General features: G+C 43.8%; 1 protein-coding gene across 1 annotated transcript in view; it reads left to right on the top strand.

Annotated features, from left to right (window-relative positions):
- Positions 1-6: 6 nt before the first annotated feature.
- Positions 7-20881, top strand: part of PRKCA (protein kinase C alpha) — a 405148-nt gene continuing 384273 nt past the window's right edge. Inside the window, exons 1-2 of the mRNA XM_077780362.1 lie at positions 7-197; positions 3164-3195. Coding sequence (XP_077636488.1) covers positions 25-197; positions 3164-3195 — 205 coding nt within the window. The 5' untranslated portion in view covers positions 7-24. The remainder of the gene's footprint in view (positions 198-3163; positions 3196-20881) is intronic.

The raw sequence follows: 20881 nt of genomic DNA, 5'->3' as shown, positions 1-20881 counted from the left end.
AGGCAAGAGGTGGTTGGGGGGACCATGGCTGACGTTTTCCCGGCCAACGACTCCACGACGTCTCAGGACGTGGCCAACCGCTTCGCCCGCAAAGGGGCGCTGAGGCAGAAGAACGTGCACGAGGTGAAGAACCACAAATTCATCGCCCGCTTCTTCAAGCAGCCCACCTTCTGCAGCCACTGCACCGACTTCATCTGGTAGGTGCGCGCGGGCCGGGGCGCACGGCCGGCGCCCGCGGGCTGGGGGCCGGTCCCTCTTTAGTCCGGGTCTTCTCGCTCCGGGGACCCTCGCTCGGCCCCCCCTTTCCCCCCTAGTCCGGGCGCGCCCACTCCGGGGCTGACTCACTCCAACTTGGAGAGCCGGCCGAGTCCGAACTCTCGCCCGAAACGACGCGCGCGCGCTCCGGGGACGCTCGCGGGCAGGACTCCCGGGGAAGTCGCCGCCAGGTCACACCCCCCTCCCCCCAACACACCCCTGCCGCGGCAGGGAGGCTGGCCCCGCGCCGCGGTGACACTGATCCCCTCCGCGGGTCCAGTGTCCCCCGTCTCCCGGGCGCACCCCCCCCTTCTGCACAGAGGAGCCGCTGGTGGCTGGGTGTGAGCGCAGGGGACGCGAAAGAGAATCCAGGGGGCAGAGTTTCCCCGGAGGAACTGGCGCGCGGCGGCGGTCGCGCCTCGCGGTCCAAGTTCTTGGCGAGCCGGGCTGGGCGCGTTCGGGGTGTGTGTGTGTGTGTGTGTGTGTTGCTTCCCAGCGGGCTCGGACTCCGCTGCCAGTCTGGGTCCCTGCCGACTGTAGCTCGTGTCTGCTGGGCACGGCAGACCGGACTCCTCTGGGTGAGCCCCGGCGGGGCTGAGAGACCGCAAACTGTTGAAAACTGGCAGTGGGGGAGGGGAGATTAAAACCAGGCGAAGGGCAGAGGGAGTCCTTTAAAAAAGACCCTGTCGACACGAGACTAGACTTGCCCGGCTGGGGAGGACCGAGGCCTTAGTTAAGAGCACTGTAGGGTGTCCGAGCTCAAGTAGAGTTCAGTGAATGCAGGTATTAACTTGGGCCAGTGGTTTGGGGATCCTGATGAACGGGAAGCCTTCAGGGGTCTCTGAACCCATTGGCACTAGAGGAAACCGTATATGCCTCTTACTAATCACAGTTCTAGCTTTTACGGATTATTAGAATACTGACAGCATCTCCCCCTACAAACCCCAAAGTTTAGAAAGCCGAAACTTAAGACCGGGTGCTTCAGTTTGAGTTGTTTCTCCCTCCTTTAGATTTGGCAGTCCCCCAACCTTTTACTATCTCTTCACGAATGTGACTAGGAAGCTCCCCAAGTCAGACCTGCGGAGAGGGTTCCTTAATGCCTATCTCTCCTAGGCTGGGGGCTGCATTAGGGTGACAGTGCCACAGTGTGGCCTGCCACTAACCTCTGTGGCGTGTATCTTGTTGGGGCCCTAGGCAGAACTGGTGGATGGCTATATGAATCCATCACACGCGGGGCAGAGCAGCTCAAACACGGTGCTACTAAGACCCTTAACTTTTTCTCTGTGGATGGGATCTGAATTCATCACAGCTGGGGGAGAAGTCATGAGTCCCATGAATGTGCTGATAAGGTGTCTAATTTTTCCTTTATGGATGACTGTATCTGAATCTATCACATCTGGAGAAACTCCCCTCTGAGGGTACCGCAGATGTCCTAAAGTGCTTCCCTTTACCGTTATGGATGGCTATTCGAATCCATCACACCTGGGGGCAGGTCTCTCTAAGGGAGAGTTCCACAAACCTAGTTCTAATAAGGTGCTTAATTTTTTCCTTCTTAGAAACCTCAAAAGTACTTCCATGTAAAGCACAGTCATGTCTATGAATGACTTCCACTGTGTAGTCAGCACATGAAGCAATTGTGCTCCAAGGAGTAGTTACCTATAGATATGGCCACCTAAAAAGTTCTTAGCGCATCAGGGCAAAGAAGAGTGCATCTAGTCAAGCGGAGTCCCGCAGCCTTCCCTGCCGTGCTCCATGCAAAGGGAGCAGTAAGGCTGCTGCCTGCTTGTGCCAGAAGTAGGTAAATTTGGAAAGAGACTTGCAACATACATACCCCGGCTGGTTAATGTCTTTCCACTATCCATTGCCCCAAAGGATTAGCCCCTGGTGAACTGCTGTGGCGCTTCAGGTCACCAGGTGTAATGTGCAGTGGAAAATAAAGGTCTCCCTGTCAGCTTTCTCCCTGGCTAATTCCCCTGACTATAAAACTACTTGGAAGGTCCTGGAAAATATTCACCAGGATTGTCTTGCAGTGGTTTTAACTTATCTCTTTGTTTCTGTGGGTCCTTAATTTATGAGCTTGTTTTAAATAATAAAACACGGGTACTTTAAAACCATAAATGTTTGGGTTTGTTTGGGGGGGAGGGGGGGATGACCAAGTTGTATATAAAGATACATCAAGTGTTTTGTCAACTTAAGATGACTATGTAAAGCATAAAGCAAACGATTATTATCTTCAAATTTTAGTGCAGGTCATTCTAGTTGTAATAGTATTTACAGTTTAATGTCCATGTCAGGGCCAGCAGAATAAATCTTCTAAAGTAACTTACGAGAGCAAAACGGCCTCTGTATTTGCTTTGGATTCTATTGATTCTTAAAAAGTTAAATCATAATTTCAAATGCAGTTTGAATAAGCCTGTTTTTGTAAGATCTGTCTTTGAAACCAAAACTTAATGTCAAGTGGTACTGTCTGGTAGTTTCTAGACACCTATTTTAAACACGTACCAAACGAAGTCAGTTTTTAGTTGACTTAAGGGAGAAAAATGATTTCATCTGATTTCCAGGGACAAATTGAAAGCACTATTTTCAACCGTAGTCATCTTTTGTTGAACACGATGCCCAACTCCAAAGAGGGCCATCCTAACTCTCTTGCCTTGAAACTGGAGTATTAATGATGAAGCATAAGTTGGAAAGGAATGTTGTACATTGAAATAATCTAAGGGGCCTTTGGAGGTTGGGCTTTTCCCCCCAAGGTAGAGTGTATTCAGTATTGTTTAGGCATGTTTTTCCTATCAAATCATCGGTTTTCATGAACAAACCCTTAGTTCTGTGAAATACTTTGTTTCATAACTGGCTTAAGATATGATCTACAACACAGAATGTGTTAAGATACTTTGTTTCTGTTTTTCAGGGGGTTTGGTAAACAAGGCTTCCAGTGCCAAGGTAAGCTGCCACATCGGATTTTTATTTTCAAGTACAATGTGAAATCAGATCAGCATTCCAAGCGGGAACAGGATTTCCAGTCCTCTTTTCTTTGTGATTCGAGAAAAAAGGCTGAGATACTTTCAAAATGAGGTCTGTAAATTTTGGGCCGTTTAAAAAAAAAAAAATCAAACCGTATTGCCTAGTAATCTGCATATAGAGCTGCCTTTTTCTCACTGGGATGAAAAAAATCTTCCTGTAACTTTATTTTTTTGCCAAGAACATTCTTGTCAGAAACTGCTGTCTTTGTGTGGGTGTTGAGGAAAAGAAATGGAATCACTTCGTATTCATGTGGCTTTTCTTCTTGCTCGGTGTTTGTTCTTTATCGCTCTTACCTCTGATTTGGGTTGGACTCATTGTAACTAATTTTAGGCCATGTATCATTCTAAGAATTTTTTTGTTTTTGGTTACCAATTGTTGTCCAGCACAAAGATGGCACATCTTGAAGTTATGTAGATTCTAATGAGTTGTTATACTAGGAGGCACACTTTTCCTCCAGTGTGAACGTAAACGTATATGTACTAGCGACCCTTCGCATCCAGAGAGAAATCCATTTATTTCCACCTCAGATCTGTAGTTGCATCTGTTCATTTAAAGTCAACACTTGGTAGCTTGTGAAGGCATTCCAGGCTCACAAGCCCACCTGCTAGCTCTCCTCACCATCTATGTTTATTTAGTTCTTCCATTTCCCATCTGGGCAAAGGTTTATTAGGGCAAGTGGAAAGAGTACATCCTAGCCTGGAAAATATTATCCTAACACTGTTTAATATTAAGCACATTAGAGGGACACTGTGTACTTCGAACCCTAAACTTGTGCTAGCGAGTTGGCTTATCTTTTAAAGTCCTTCAAACTCATGAACTTGATTCTTACTGCTTCCTAAATTTTCAAGGCAAGTAGGTTATGGTGTAGGTAATATCCTACCCTCACGAGTGCCTCAAACTCTGAATAAATCTCTGAGAGTTACATTGGGAAATCAAGGGATATTCCCTTCTAGAGAAAGGCATGTTACTGCATCCTCTTCATAAAAGATGAAAGGAAGATGGAGCTCTTTGCCTATCTCAGTTGTGGACCTGAACTTGATTAGGCAACGTTTAGGCCCTAGGCTTGAAATGTGATCTTACTTAGGAAGTTAATTAAAATTTTTTAAAGCTTATTTTTGAGCGAGTGCAAGCTGTGGAGGGGCAAAGAGAGAGGACACAGAACCTGAACCAGGCTCTGAGCTGTTAGAGAGCTTGACGTGGTGCTTGAACTTCCGAATTGTGACATGACCTGAGCCGAAGCTGGATGCTTATGGATTGAGTTGCCCAGGTGCCCTGCTTTTTTTTTCTTTTTTTGACATTTACATGTGGAAAGTCTGGTTCTGGGCTGATACATTTTTTTGTAATATTTGGGTGGGAACCTAAGGTAACACAAATACTTGTAGAGATGAAAGTGTTTCTTAAACGGCACCAGTTTTTATATACTAAGACTTCAGGATAAGACTGATCCCTTTTAGACCTGCTTGTTGTAGTCAGTTTTGTTGGTGAAATCAGTGGCCGTATTAAAGGCATAAGGGGGTCCTTTGTGGTCCCCCCCCCCACCATACTGAATATTTTTTGAGTGGATTAGTAGATTCAGTTTCCTGTGAGCAGAACTCCCATAAAGTAAGTGAAGTTGTATGCCCCTCTTCCTCCCCGAGGGATAAGTTCTTAATATACTCCATCACTTAATAGTTTTCAAGAGATCAAAATTCTAAATCCTTCTACAATCTCCCCCTCCCTCCCCACCTCCGTATGTGGTGGATATCCTTCCCTATCAAAAACTTTGTCCTAACTTCTACTCAGTGGCTGCATGTTGAGTGTATCAAATTTATCCATCCCTTTCTCTCCTGATACTTCAAGTTCATACTAGTGAAATATTACCAACGGTATCCTTGGACACCATATTTCTATAATACCTAAGAATATGTGCATTTTAGATTTCAAGGAGTACAGCTATGTTGCTCTCAAAAGGTTAGTTCCCATTTTTCAGTGTTGAGTATACCCCTTTCCTCTCACTTCTACCAGTATTGGATAGAAGTTTTGTTGACCTTTTTGCTGTTGGTGAAAAGTTTGATCTGTCTAGATAAGGTTGAACGTTTTCCAGCCTTTTTGCGCCTCTGTATTCTGTGGATTGCTTTTACCTAATACTTGAAATCTAGATCTTGCAAACTAGACAAAATAGAGCAGTGAGCATATGCTTTATGCAGTTCTTTGGGGAAGAATTAAACCAAAAGTCTTGTTTAGGGAGTTTCTGTACTACATTTACAAATTGTAATTCACAAACGATTTCAAACACAACCTATCTGTAACATGCTATCTGCTTGTTACACTTGGTTTAGTATGTATCCTCAGCATTTGACTGAGAATGCATGTTCGAATCCCTGATCTCATTCACAACTTCTGGATGTCAGCTTAGGACAATGCCTCTTAATTGCACAAACACAATTAGCTAACACTTGGATTTTGGCATCCTCCTCAAAAGTAACCTGTCTACATTTTAGAATATATTCAATTTAGAATATACTGGTTTTCTCCGTGCTCTCCAACTTAAAATCATTTTTGGTTGGTAGAGTCCTGTTCTTCAGGAGAATAACCCCTCCTCCCGTGCCTTCGGCAGCATACCCTCTCGAGATGGCAGTTGGAGTCTGACTTTTTGGATTCCCTATCCATTTTCTCACCTGATGGAGGCAGCATCTTCTAGCTCATAGTATCTGACCAAAGTCCTATACTACATACAATAGCTGTAGCTAAGTATACCTTCGGTGTGTATGCTCCAAATAGCCCACCTATTTGTATAGTAGGATAGCTTTAAATCTGAAAAATCCTCACTTAGTAAATGTTCAGAACTAGAAGACTAAAGATGGGAGTTGGTAGTCCTTTAAAATTGGGTTTCTAATCTATGCTATNGATGCAATCTCAATGGAAGCAGGACATTTCTCCAAAGATCTATTGGGTTGTTGCCACTTGTGCTTCATGGACGCTATGCCACTCTTTAGATTGCAGTACAGGTATCCTGTCCTGAAAAAGTGGATTTTATCAGGGCAGGTAATGGGGGGTGGGGGACCTTGCCGAGAACATTGCTGCCTGAAGTCGTGAAATCAAGGGCCATCAACACTGGCGAACAAAGTGAGGTGTGGAGAGTAGATCGAGGAGCCACGAAATAGTTAAGATTCTTAGAGATGAAGACCAGCTTGTTGCTTTGTAGATGTGTCCCTTCAAAGGTGATTTCAGAACTTGCCTTTGGATTTTTGTGGGGCTTCACTTTCTCCTGGTTTTCTTGATCTACTCTGTGCTGGTTTCCTCTTAGAGACCTGGTCCTTGTCCAGTCTGTTCCCTCCCCGTTCCTTCACAGGAGAGGGAGAAAGGTTTCTCTGGGCTGGTCCCTGATGAAGTGGAGATTCAAACCTGGAAGGTCTGTCTCCTGCCGGCAGGCTCCTGCACCGGCTGCTTCTAAGCATCACAGTCCAGCAGAGACCTTCACCATTCCGCTTAGTCTTTCCTCTGGGGGTAGTGGGGCCAAAGTGGTCTTCTCTTTTCCTACTGGAAAAGGGAACAAGCCAACTAGAGCTCTCCCACCCCCTGCCCTAGCAAGACTGCTGCGTACTTCTCAAATTTCAGTGATCCATTCTCTCCAAATGTGACCTGTTTATCGATGTGACAAACTTACACGACCTGTTAAATCTGATCTCTAAAATGAAAAACTAACCAAGGATCTTTGAGGAATGCCCTAAAGAGACCGCATCAGAATCCATCCCCACTGGTGACCATGATCAGCAGGAGACTGGCTCTGAGCAATCACCCCTGGATGTCTGAGAGGTCTGCAGGGAATGGCTGCATACGTGCCTGACTTCAGCATGCCGCTGTGAATCCCTTCTGAATCTGGAGCCATTTCTCTAAGGACACCACAAATACTGTACTTGACCTGTGATTCTAACTGAAGCTGTGTGTCAGTTAAGGGTTAAAAATCCATTTTCTTTAGTTTTTGACCTTCCGTTTTGACTGGTTTCAGAGTACCTCTTTCCATCAGCTCATCTGAGTGGGATGGTGTTTCTTCTAGAAGAATGTTTTTTTTTTTTTTTTTTTACACTTTTAGAAACTTTAAATAGTTGCCTTGGTTTTTAAGAGAATCCCCAGCAGGCTCAGGGCTGCCAACCCAGAGCCCAACGTGGGGCTTGAACCCACGAACTGACAGATCATGACCTCAGCTGAAGCCAGAAGCCTAACCTACTGAGCCACCCAGGCACCTCTCAAGGCTGATGTTTGAGGGAAGAAAGTTCTCCTGCTCTTCCTCTCCTGGCTGTGTGAGAGAAGGAATTCTAGAAAATTGGGCCAGTTTAAGGGAGGATGACCTTAAACAGAAAGGGGATAGAGTCGGTAGCTTTCCAGAAAAGGATGTCCAGTTCTTACTATGGCTTCTCAGATGCTGGGAGGCAAGCAGTGTGGACAGCAAGTGCCAGGACATGGAAGGGGGCTGAGGTCTGAGTTGGGCTGAATCGTGAAGTTGATTGCCTTTTAACAGACTTGTCTCATGTACTCATTCATCTCCTAAACTAGCAACAACCCACTAACATTCAGAGTTGACCCTATAATTTCCCATCTTCAAAACTGGGGTGTTTGTATTTTGGCACCCCGTTTCTCATTGGTTACTCTTCAGGTAGAAGCTGTGTTAGCAGGTGATCTCCCGGGGTCACAGAATTCCATAAAGACCCATCCGGGGAACAGTGTGATTTGAAATTCTGATGGATTTGCCCTGAGGTCAGATCATAGCCTTACTTCATCTTCAGAGACAATTGTGAGAAATCCCTAAAGCAAAAGACGGTGGAAGGTGGGCAGTTAGAACTGCCTTTCGCTCCAACTTTTTTCTTCCATAAAAATGCATTAATACTCATTAGCAGTTAGGGACACATGGATGAAACTGTTGGGTATTCCCATTTGGTGCTATACACTTGACAGGAAACGATTTCTGATTAATGGCTTCCCTAATTGCCACTTTTACTTAGTGTGTTAAGTGTACGTGTTGAGTTTTACACACACACTCCTCACCAGAATCTGATGCAGTAGTGTCCGGGCTGGTTATTTATCGGACTAGGCAGGAGAAATCTTAATATTTATTTTTGCAGATGGCTTTGACCTTGAAGTTTCCTCTTTAATTTTAATAAGATTTATTCTGAGTGTTTCTTAGGTGCTGTTCTTCAAACTTCAGTTTTTAGGCACGTTAACTCCTAGCTTGCTCACTCCTTTTCCTTCTGGGAAATTCACGACCGCATCTGCTTCCCTGGTGGTACAAAGTCTAGCTCCTGAGCAGGACGTCTTCAGTCTCCTGCAGACTCCTCTACCGATGCTTTGCTTCTTTCTGTGCTTCAGTTACTGCAAATAAGTTGTGGTTTCCCAGAAAGGGTCCTCTTCAAATTCAGCTTTTTTTGTCCTGATAAGACCTGTCTCCCCTGTGACAATTAGCCTAAAGTTTAGCTCCAACCTTTTCCATCCTCCCTGCTCCTCTGGACNGGGATGCTCCCCCTCTATCCTCCGTCTCCTCTGCCAGCCCTGAGCAAGGACTGCCTCTTATTTCTGTCCTCTGTGTTTAATGCAGTGCCTGGCACTTGGCAGACACTGTATAAACATTTGTTGGATGTGTGGTTATACAAAAGAGATATGTGAATGTCCATAGCCAGAAGGATCCCAAGGACTTCTGCCTGCATACTATTTTTTAAAAATTGAGTTTATAATTCAGTGATGTCAACTAGGCTAGATCATTTGGTGACTTCAGAAAAAGTACTTTGGGAAGCTATAAGCATACCTATTCAAAACAGGGAACAAAATGCCAATTTGTATCCATAAGCTATAAGCAATAGTAAACTTGATAACCACTTAATGTGCCTTTTATATCTTAAAAGAAGTATCTAGGCATCCATAACGAATCCTATTGCCACAAATTAAACAAGAGCATATGGGCCACAGCAGGACGGGGAAATGCCTTGGGTACAGGGTGAAAAATTAAAATGAGCTCCAGTACACATGCTTGGTACAGTCATTGAAATGTTCTGTTTTACTTGGAGAGTACTAATCACTGAAACCAGACCGTCATGCTCCAGAGGGAGTAGTAGCTCAACTTTATTGATTCTGATATTTTTAAACTTCTTGGATCTGAAAGGTTTCTGTGCCTTCGTGTGAGAAGAAATGGAGGAGCATGGCAATGGGAGCCCTCAGGTGGAACTGTGAAACCTGAATTACAGTCGCTCTGAAGACTTCAGTCAGTTGAAAGGAATGACCAACCAGTGTTAAATGCCGAGAGGCTGGACGCTTAGGAGCTGTGACATTTTACATCCTTCCATCCCCAGAGCCCCTCATGAAGCACAGGGTTAGGATCCCCTTCTTAGAAATGAGTGTGCTGCAGAACTGCCAGGCTGGTTGGGGTGAGAGGGGGTTAGGATTCAAACAGTTGTGCAGAAAACCGTTTTCAGAGCCAAATGGAAACTTCTTTGGTACTTACAAAGCCTGGAGTTATATTAGAGGAAAGAATGATGCCATTAAGGGAAACCTTTCTTGGTGACAGAATTAAGGCTTCACTGTCCCGTCAGAATTTCCATGACCAAACCCTTTATTTCAGGTCTTGTTTTCTACTAAACTGTGGAGCATTAGACTTTAAGCTGAGACCTGAACACTTTGGTATTGGTATGGTATCAACCGTCAAATCTAGATGAAATTACTGTAGCTGCATTAAAGCCCTCTATTAAATTATATAGAGGGGAAAATGGCTTCTGGAAATAGATTTCTATCAAAAATGTAATGGAGGGGAATGATGAATTGTCAGCACAAGATCAGAATTATTTAAGAGCAGGTTCACAAAGCAAGACTAGCATGAGGGCCATTCATCTTAAATGCCTTCACTTTTGTTAATTTTTCCCCCTCCCCAATAGTTCTCGATCTGTAGTTTTGGCATTTTGGGAAATAAGCGATCCATCTGTAGTATTTGGGGTGATTCCAATAGGGAGTTAGGAAATGAGGGTGGAAATGTGGAAGTTACTGTGATTATTGGACTCCAATGTTTTCACCAACAGGGTAATTGACACTTTTGACGCTGATGGCATGTCTAGAGTTCAGGCACAGTAGTCTAGGCTGTAGAGACTTAAAACCCTACAATCACCCAGGCAAGTGCTTTTAGACGTTGTTCTAAGTACTTTTCATTAACACCATTGGTCCTAGGTTTTGAAAAGGTAAGCAGTATTCTCATCTTAGGGAAACCAGCACCGAGGCATGAGAAGCTTAGAACTTGTCCAGGGTCACAGAGTTGGAAAATGGCGGAGCTGGGCTTCAAACCCAGGCTGTCTGGGTCCCCCCTCCAGGCTGTCAACCCAAGTGTTCTGCTTCACAGTTACTACTTTTTTATTTGGAGAGTGTGTGCAGGAGGGGTGGGGGAGAGAATCTCCAGCTGGCTCCACACTGTCAGTGTAGAGCCCCGTGTGAGGCCCCAATTCATGAACTGTGAGATCCTGCCCTGAGCAGAAACTAGGAGTCCGATGCTCAACCGACTGAGCCACCAGGCGCCCCCGTGATTCCTTCTGTTGGGCAGGCTGATGCCCTTACCTGGACTGTGGAGGTGTGGAAGGAGGAGTCTTTCAACTCCATAATGCTTTGTCTACTCATAGTGGGAGATGTCAGACCCATGGACCTGCTCTACAGATCATGCCAGGCGCTGCGAGGCATGGGACAGAGTGCTTGGCATCAGAGCAGAGGGGAATGCTAGATGAAAAGTCTTCATAATAGAAGTTTGAATGAGATCGGGGTGATTGAAGCATCATGGCGGTGGGAAGATACTTCCTGGGCTTGTTAGGAAATGGCTTTAGATTTGGGCTTTGTAGGAAAAAGAATTTCCTTTGATTGTGGAGATGGAGGAAGATTTTCTAAAGCGAGGAAATGACTAGAGCAGAGGGGATGGGAAGGGGGTGAGGGGGACTTGTACGATCAGGGAGGAGCATAGGCCAGGAGGGAGGCCATACTATTGATATGTTGCCAATGCCGGTCCCCAACGGAAAAGCTGACTCAAGAAATGTACGTGGAACTACCACGCTTTTCCCCCACATACTGCTTCTATGCCAACACTATTTCCTATCTTTTTATGTGGTGCTTCGGTCTCAGAAAAAGATTGCAAGCACAGGAGATTAAAGAGTCGTATCTTTATGTGAAAGATCCTTTGTATTGGAGCTTAGAAAATAACTTGCTTTAGGAAGTGCATGGGTTTGACCCTGTTCCAAGTGTGTCTATTAGGAAGCTGCTGCTAATAATTACGGCATCCCATTTGAAGTCCAGGGTGTTACAACATGGAAACTACATCGCTAGAGGTGATTTGCTGAGTTAGACTAGATGTGTTCATACACCTTAAGGGAAACAAGGCACATCTTTAAAATCATTTTGTTTCAAGAACTGCATACCAATGGTCAGAACTTGTGGTTTGTTGTTAGTGGTTATTCTCTCTCCATGGTTCTAGACTCGGATGGTTCTAATCCTGATTAGAAATGTGTGTAAAGGAAGGCAGAGGGGTGCTGAAGAGCTCTGCATTTTGGGACAAAAAGGATTTTCATGTGGGTTTGAGTTGCAAAAAAACCAAAACCCCCCCCCCCCCGCCGATAGAAAAGCAGCAAGCATGACACCAAGAGATGGGACTGAGCCGCCAGCACCCTCCGCTGAGGCNCTGCCACTATGCTGACCCGTGCTTACATGCCAACGCCCCCTGGGGACCTGGCCCTGTTCCTCCTCTGGAAGCAGATGCAGGGGCAGCTTGCTCATGGTCTTGTGGCTTTGAGAGCAGGCAGATTCAGTAAATGTAGTTTTTTATGCTCTGAAGCTATACAGCTAAGTAGCCAATCCTTTTTGCATTCGTTCTTTCCTCCCTTAGATTATGTAATAAAGCAGTATTTGTGATGCTGTTTATCATAATTGGAATAAAACTCCCATTGATCCAAGAAAGCTAGGCTTGTGCTTGTAAAGGCTTTGTTAGCTTCCGTTTGGAATGGTCTTGAAACTAAGGCAGTAAAGGAGCCTTATGTATTTTCCTTTTGAATTCATGCAGCTCTCATTCTTAAAATACAGAATGGGAGCTGACAGACTCAAAAACTTTCAAATTCCCCAACTTGATTCTTAACTACTTAAAACATGGAGAAGAGGTCAAATTCTAGTTATTTTCTAGTCCAAAAAAGGTGCTTTGGTGCACTTGTAATCCTGAATTGGTACATGGACGTTTAACATGTAACCAGTGGAATACACAAACAGTGATCATGTTAAGAGTCATGTGCCTGGTTTTGAAATCTTAGTAAATCTAACTTTTTCACATGCTGAGTTTGAGCATTAGTGATTTTTGTTCAGTTTCACATTGGTTTCTTCAATCTGAATGACTCATTAACACAAAACAATTAAAAAAATTTTTTTCTGAGTTGGGGGGTGCAGAGAGGGAGACAGAAGATCTGAAGAGGGCTCTTTGCTGACAGCAGAGAAACGCTTAACCCACTGAGCCACCTAGGCACTCCAATCCTCCTCCTCCTCAAACTTCACTTTCTGTCTGCCACCTATATGCCTTTAAAAACTAAATGAGGGGCTCCTGGGTGGCTCAGTCAGTTAAGTGTCCGACTTCAGCTCAAGGCATGATCTCACAGTGAGTTTGAGCCCACATCAGGCTCTGTGCTGACAGCTCAGAGCCTGGAGCCTGCTTTAGATTCTGTGTTTCCCATCTTTCTGTCCCTTCCTGCTTGCGCTCTGTCTCTCTCAAAAATATTAAAGTCAAATGAAACATTAAGTATTTCAGAAGCATCCAGGGCCATTAGGTCTAAACTCAAGTTTAGGGATCAGAGTTGAGCTGCATGACCTTGATTTTCCCTTTTTGCCCAATGGCTGCATCCAGCATCATAGCATCTGCAGGTCTTGAGCTGAGTGTGGGCTCCTAGGATGCAGATTAACTTGCAAAATTGCATTTTATAAAGATCAATTATTAGGTGGGAGCTGGAGTAGTTGGTACGAATTAAGATTGGCCTTCGTTGTCATTGCCTAAAGCAAATCTAATAAAACCCGGTAGAAGAATAAGCTAAGGTGAAGGTGAAGGTGCTAGGGAGCAGAGGATAACTCACTGGATGAGGCTCTGGGTTTATTAAACTCTTGGTATCCTACTTCTCATTATGTTAATGGTTTTCACGACTTCACAAACTCCGGAAAAATAAAGCGTTCACCATAGTAACTGATAAGATTGTGAATAAGGTGCCTTTGGCTGACTCTTATCGGTGCAGAATTAATGAAGGCCTAAGTTTTATCTCCGATTTTGGAAATGCATGGTCAGCTTCTGGCCCTTGTTTGCATTCCTGTGTATCCCTTTGTTAAATCATATTCAATACTTGGTAGACTTTGCCCTAACAGTCTGCAACTATGTGGAGACTTTCTTGGGATATTTAAAACTTACTAGAAATGGTAGAACATATTCATGTGAAATGAGACGGGCAGATCTTTTGGTCACTTAAGAACCTGAGTAGCTCTTAAAAGCATTGGCTTTAGTGTTGGTCAAGTTATATATTCTTAAAACTTATTTTAGAGCACAAATGGGAGAGGGATAGAGAGGGAGAGAATCCCAAGCAGGCTCCATGCTTCGTGCAGAGCCTGATGTGGAGCTTGATCCCATGACCTGAGCCAAAATGAAGAGTTGGAGCCTCAACCAACTGAGCCACCCAGGTGCCCCAAGTTATTTATTCTCAGGTGGTAAACACATGCTTGTGTTTAAATGTAGGTTTACAATCCGAATTAATATACATTTAAGTACTCCCCTTTCTTGTCCTCATTGGTGAATTTTGTAGTCAAGGGTTCAGGAAGAGCTATGTTCTTAGAATTGTAAAGCAAGGGAGGACTATGGAGACTGTGTAGCTGAGGTCCTTGAATTCATAGCCATGGAGTTAGCCTCCAGAGTTAAGTGACTTGTTGTAAACGTAACCACACGAGTGTGACCACCTAAATCTCCAGCCCAACTCCTATGCGGTGTTACCTTCCTGCTGCTTGGTAGCTCATAAACCAGTGTACTTACCTGTAACTCTGTAGCCTCGAACCTTAAGTGCTATTGCCAGTTAAGTATAGGTTCTCATCCAGTAGTCAGTATTTCAAGGAAAGACGCAAGGAATCTGCAAACAAAGTAGGCGCTAGATTCCTTTTATTTGAAAAATGGCTGTGCCTTCTAGAGATGAAGATGCATTGTTTTAGATGCATCTTGCATCTAGGGGTTATATTAAGATCATATATTTATCTTCTGTAGTGTAGATGACTAGTGGAAATAAGACTTAGAGTTGGTATTGGATGGGAATTCATGAGCAAGGGAGAGGACTACTTGAAATTGTTGTGGGTTTTTTTTTTTTTTTACTTCTGTTTTTTTATTTTAATGCTTGATTCTTTGGGAACAGGCTATGCTCCTAAGCCTGCTTTTTAAAAAAAATTTAAACGTTTTTAATCATTTCTTGAGATAGACTGTGAGTGGGGGATGAGCAGAGAGAAAGAGAGGGAGGAAGACACCATCTGAAGCAGGCTCCAGGCTCTGAGCTGTCAGCACAGAGCCCGAATCCACAAACTGTGAGATCATGACCTGAGCCGCTTAACTGGCTGAGCCACCCAGGCACCCCTCCTTAAGGCTACTTTTTATCTTCCATGAAGATCTCACACCACAGCTGACCTGGCATTTTTCTAGATCATGTGAGATTCTTCACAAGTCCATTAGTATCTAGTTAATACTAGATACCACAATTCGTATCTGCAAATGTCCATATTTCTAGTAGCTCCTTAGACAAGATGTGGAGAGTAACTAAATGCAACCATCGAGTTTACTTGGTTTGCTTTCTGTAGTAAAAGTAACTCCACCCTTAGAATTTATTTCTGGATGTAGTACAGCCATGTACACAAGTCAGATCTTTATTTCCTATAGTTCCAGTGTTGACTGGAGGCTCTGATCTTGGAAATACAGATAGTTATAGAAACACAAACAAAATGAGAACATGTTTGTTCATGCTTTTTTCAAAACTCCTTTACTATCTAAATTCAAACAATGCAAGTCTTATAATTGTTCCTTGGAAATTTTTTCTTCATGTCCTAGATTTCTAAGTTCCTCTAATAAAGGAGCTCAGAATGATGGTGCTCCCTGCCCCACTCCCTCTGGTGAATTTCCCTGCAGTATTCTTGGATGTCTTTATTGCTGTAAGAGTCTTTGAGCCCTGTTCACAATTAGGAAATTCTGAGTGAAAACATACCACTATGTGAATAATTCTGAATTTTTTGTTAGGACTTAAGTGCTGAGGGTAGAAAGCTCCCATTCTACCTTCTCTTCTTTTGTGCCTGCTATACGAAAGTTCTTGCCTGCTTATAGTAGCCTGCCTTTTCAAATAATTCAGTTGTTTTCTGGGAAAAAAAAATCTTTGAATCTGGGGTGGGGCAGTGAGTAGGGACTTGTAGGCTCATTAATTGAGACACCAACCACATCTTGTGAGTGAGTGATTAAACTGTCCCTGGCACTAATTGGGGTTCTGTGTCATCAAACATCTTCCTAAAGGAATTTTTTTTTTCTTCATTCAAACTGTTATTTTGAACTTATTTTAGATACAGGGAGGGTGAAAAATGGTATGGGGGTTTCCCTAGATCTCTCACCTGGCTTGTGTCCTTGTGAACACTTTACATATGTTTCCCTTAGAATGTATCCGGGAGCACTAGGGTCTTGGGACCTGCGGGGGGTGGGGGTAGGGTTTCCCGGGGTCAGGATGCTTGTTCTTCCTCCCGCCATCATGGAGTGCAGCACATTCCTCTTTTCAGCAAAATGGCACTTGGATACAGAGGTTTGATTGGGTTCAGGTTCAAACTGGGTCAATGTTTTTTTTTTTTTTTTAAGATGCCGTTATAACCATGTGCATGTGGTCACATGTATATCAGTGTGGAAAGGACACTAGCAGAGTATTTTCCTATCAAACTATCCAAAACCGAGGACAGTTAACCTAGTCAAATGGGTTTGTTAAGTTTTGCAGTATACAGTAGGCACCGTGGAAACACCTGTGTGCTACATGTGGAAACTAGGTTGTCAGATCTTTCCAGATGTAGGGTGTTCATCATACCCCTATGCAAATCTTGGTTTTTACCAAGTACTGTGGGTGAGAGATGTGTGTAGGTGCCTGGTGGTGGTGGTGGTGGTGGTGGAAAGAATTGCTACTTGTCAAATAGCCACTCACCTGTCTGAGTCTCAGCCACATGACTGAGCTTACAGTATTTTCTGTTCTTGGTCTTAATTTCCAACACAAGATCAACATTGGGACTTGAGAGTTATTTTTGTACCCTGGAGCATCTGGGGGCAAAGAGAAGCACATGAGAGGGGAGTTTGGCGTGTGCCTGTTTGAAGAAGCAGATGGTCGTCCACTCTGCTGTGTCCAGTAGCATATGCTAGCTGTTGATGTAGAGGGAAGAAGATTTTCCTAAGAACCAGGGGCCTGATCACCCAGGAATTTAAGTTTTCACTAAATAGGATTTGAGATGGCTAGAAAGCTAATGGTTCCTTAAATGTATAAGTGTACAAAAAATCCCATAGGAAGCCCTAGACCGGAAATGAGGTAATCTTGGCTTGAATCCGGGTTAGGCCTTTGTCATCCTTTTAATGAGGGAGTTGGGTTCTCTGGCGGGTGGCAGGTGTGGGACATTCTTGCCAGCTGCTGTGGCAGAGAATACTAACCATGATCCTCTTTCAGCTTTAGGATCCTCAATTCGGTACACCAGGTGGCCTTAAATATCGGGTGATGGGAATGGACACTGAAGACCAGCAAACCTATTTGTCATTCCTAGGCTGTTTTCCAGGTTCCCCTCCTAGTTCTTGATCACTTGAGGATAAAGAAGATGGAAGAGCTAGGTCACCTTGCTGCTCAGTGTGTGTTTCCCCCTCTTAATTCTTACATACAAGAAGAAGGGCTCTAAAAAATAGTCCATGGTACTAAATTAAAAAAATCCTTGAAATATTGAACGTTTGATGCAAAATAAATCCTTGGTTACTGGGAATTAGGATTTTTTTTTCCAAGTTGATTTTGAGAGAACCGAGACTGTGAGTTGGGGAGGGGCAATGAGGGGGAGAATCCCAAGCCGGCTCCACATTCAGCACAGAGCCCCACATGGGGCTTGAACTCCTAAAACTGCAAGATCATGACCTGAGCCGAAACCAAGAGTCGATGCTTAACTGAGCCACCCTGGCCCTCCCCCTGTACCCCGTGGAATTAGTCTTAATCAGGAATGGAGCTGGTTTAGGATGGTGGGGGGGGGGGTGGAGGAGGAGAAACCTTGTTCATTCCTTGATGCTATTTTTATTAGCATGTAAGGTGTTAGGTTTTTCTGACTTTGGATGGGTCTAAGCCGATGTGGTGGTGGTGGTGGTGTTCTGTCTGGTTTATGTGAACTTCTTCTAGTTGAGACCTGGTATTTGAATTGGGTTTTGATCTTGTGTTCTCGGATGCAAGTACTCTCTGGAAGCAACAGATCTATAGAGGAAATAGCAAATATTAGTACACCTTTGTTTTCTGACTTTGTGGGAAGCATGATGAAGGCTGAAGGAATGGCACCCTGACCGGAGCAAAGCTTGATGGTGGTGGGAATAGACTGCCACATTGAGAAATGCATCAGGGAGGAGACCAGGATGGAAGCAGCAAGTCGGGATGCGATGTTTCTGAAACAGAACAGAATGGAGAGGGGAAAACCCTATGGGGTGGGAAGTTGTGATTTTTTTTTTTTTTAAAGCTTATTTACAATCCTTTGAGCTGGACACAGCCCTAGGATTACTTTGAGTTTATAAGACGGCATGCTTTTGTGTGCCCAAATCCTATTTGTGCAAATTTGACCTTTAAAATAATTTCCATTACTGTCTCCCATCCCTGTCCTCCTTTTTAAAAAGCCAGCCTTTTGTGTCTAGTGTTAGGCTTTGTGGTTGGTAAGGTCTTAGGACTTCCATCTGTAGCTGGCTGCCATAAATCTACTTGTCTAATACATACTTAGTACATATTGTCTAGCAGGCACGGTGCTAGTTCCCGGGAATGATAGCACCTGAAATTGATGGAGTAAGGCCTTCGTGTCTGGCTAGGTGTTAAGCACTTCCCATAGCTAATTTAATCCATTTTCATAAGGAAAGGAGGCCAGGTTATCTTGTGGATGCAGTACAGAGGTTGTATTGCCTGAATTCTACAACTAAGTGGGTTAGGTTAGTAGTTGAATAAGGGTTGGGTTATGGATGCATTTTTAAAAAAGCATAGATTTTTGTGATGTTTCATCCAAAAATAGTCTTTAAAAGGTAAATACTTCATGGATTTATATATTTTTAGAAGCAGATTACCGTTTTTCTTTTTTTTTTTTTTTTTTTACAACTTAAATCCAGATGTCCTTTCTCCCTTCCCCAAGTCACTCATTAAAATGTAGAAAGTCTTTTTGTGAGAATATGCTCTTTAATTTCCTGTCTTTGATCCTGGTGGGCTAGGGTGATCTAAAACAAGTACAGTCAAGCCTAGCAAACATTAAATTGAGGTTTCAAAGATCCCTGGGATGAGTTTATATTTGACAAAAGATTAATTCAGTCCTACCATTTTACTTCCCAGGAGCGTTCTGTTTTCTCTCCTTACCTGAGGTTGGGAAACTTCGTAATTAGGTTTGCTGTCAGCTTGCTTTGTCCATCTTTCTGAACTGTCGAGATCAATTAGTTTGAACTTCCCCAGGGATGAGTGCAATCTGGCCATCACAAGCTTGGTTTCTCTTAGAAGTGGTGGTGTGTACTACTTTTTGATGTGTTCACCAGATTTCATATACCAGGTTTCTATTTGATAGGGCTCTAATTGGTCAGTATTTGTGATTTCTTGATATTCTAAAATTTGATAGAGCGGCTTACTGAATGATGGGATTACCTTTGTTTTACTTTTGATAATCAGTTTACTTAAAAACATTCTTACATTTTTTATCCCCTCCTACTTCCATAACCTCCCAGCATTTGAAATCAGCTCTGCAAACATCTCTGTCCTTAATCCATAGGACTTAATTCCTCATTTCAATTCCTGGCTGCTCTGACCCTAGATCTTTGTCATTTCGTGTATTTGGAAATAAGTCCATCAGTAGTTTGCTTTTATTTGAAGATTAATACAAGTTTGTAGGAGAATTTCACAAAATGAGGTATAAAATGTTAGGTTACTATCTATTCAGCAGATTGTGTATATTTTAACATTGTTCTGTCTGGCACAGTGTCTAATGCTGGAGATACAAGTAAGCCAAACTGAGACCATGTTGCTGCAATCCTTCTAGTAATGGACCCAGCCACTAATCCAATAGTCCCGTGGATAAGTTACTATAGACTGCTATGGAATTATAAAGGAAAGGCCTTATGACTCTGCTGGTGGATAAAATGGGGTCCGAACGTGGGTGGGGGAGGGGGGCAGTCAGGAAAATCTCCCTTAATGAAACCACATTTGAATGAGCTCCTGAGGATAACAAGGGGTTATTTAGGTGAAGAAAAAAAAAACGCTTTTTGGGCAGAGCAACCAGCCTGTAAGGAGATCCGAAAAGGAAGGAATATGGTGTTCTAGGGACCAAAAGCAGCCCTTAGTTAATGGAGTTTTTTAAGCAAACCATTCTCTTTCCTTTCTTCCCAGTTATGACCATAAAATCATAAAAAGCATTTAATGTTGCATGTCTGCAGTAATGCACCCTTTCTGCCTTGGGCATTCCTCACGGATAGTGAACATAGCTGCATTTCTGTTGCAATTCCAAGAAAAACCTTCTGAAGCAAAAATACTAATTCTGTCTTATGAAAAGGACTTGGACATTCAGTTAAGGGAACATTGATGCTATTTTCTAACATCCACTTAAATTTTGTATGTGTAGTCTACAAATCCTCAATTGAGGTATAGTTAAAATGTTTCAGGTGTACAGTATAGCGAACTGGCCATTCTATCATAATGTGATGCTACCATAAGCATGGTCCTCGTCTGTTACCACACAGCCTTGTTATGAGATTGACTGTATTTCCTATGCTGTTCTTTTCATCCCGACACTTAAAGGGGTCTTAGGGCTCTACTGATGGAGCTAGCTGGGCTTGGCCCCAAGACTTAACTGGAAGTGTGTACCTCTTAGTACTCTTCACCTCTTTTGCCCATCCTCCCACCCTCTGAGTATTCGGAGTGAGGGTGCAGTGTGAGGAAAAAGCTGGAGAGGCAGACAGGAGTCACCTTTGCAGGTCTTGGATAGACATTTTAACCCGGTCTTTTAGCCTAGGGGGATCAGTAGCCTGCCTAGCCTTGTAGTCTAGCCATGGGGATCCTCCGGAGAGCTTTAAGGAAGATTAGAATTTTCTTGGAAAGGTTGACACCTGCTATCAAATGGAGCCCTAACTGGAAGTGTGCAAGAGTGGATGGGGCCACCCATTGGGAGGCCAACCTGGAGTCTGCTGAGAGATTTCCTAAAACTAGAGCGGTCATGTTGGAGAGATGCTGACAAATCCAGCGTCTGCTTCAGTGAAACCAGCTGGACATGGTGGTGAATGGCCTGTGAAGGGGGAAGGGCAGGTGGCAGAGATGAGAAGGGTGGTGGTGCCACTGGTAGTGTGTGGCGAGTGAGAAGA

Source organism: Crocuta crocuta, unplaced genomic scaffold (assembly GCF_008692635.1).
Source record: "Crocuta crocuta isolate KB4526 unplaced genomic scaffold, BGI_CrCroc_1.0 scaffold288, whole genome shotgun sequence".
Classification (NCBI taxonomy): Eukaryota; Metazoa; Chordata; class Mammalia; order Carnivora; family Hyaenidae; genus Crocuta; species Crocuta crocuta.
Note: the sequence above shows the minus strand (reverse complement) of the source record. Positions and strands in the feature narration are given on the sequence as shown.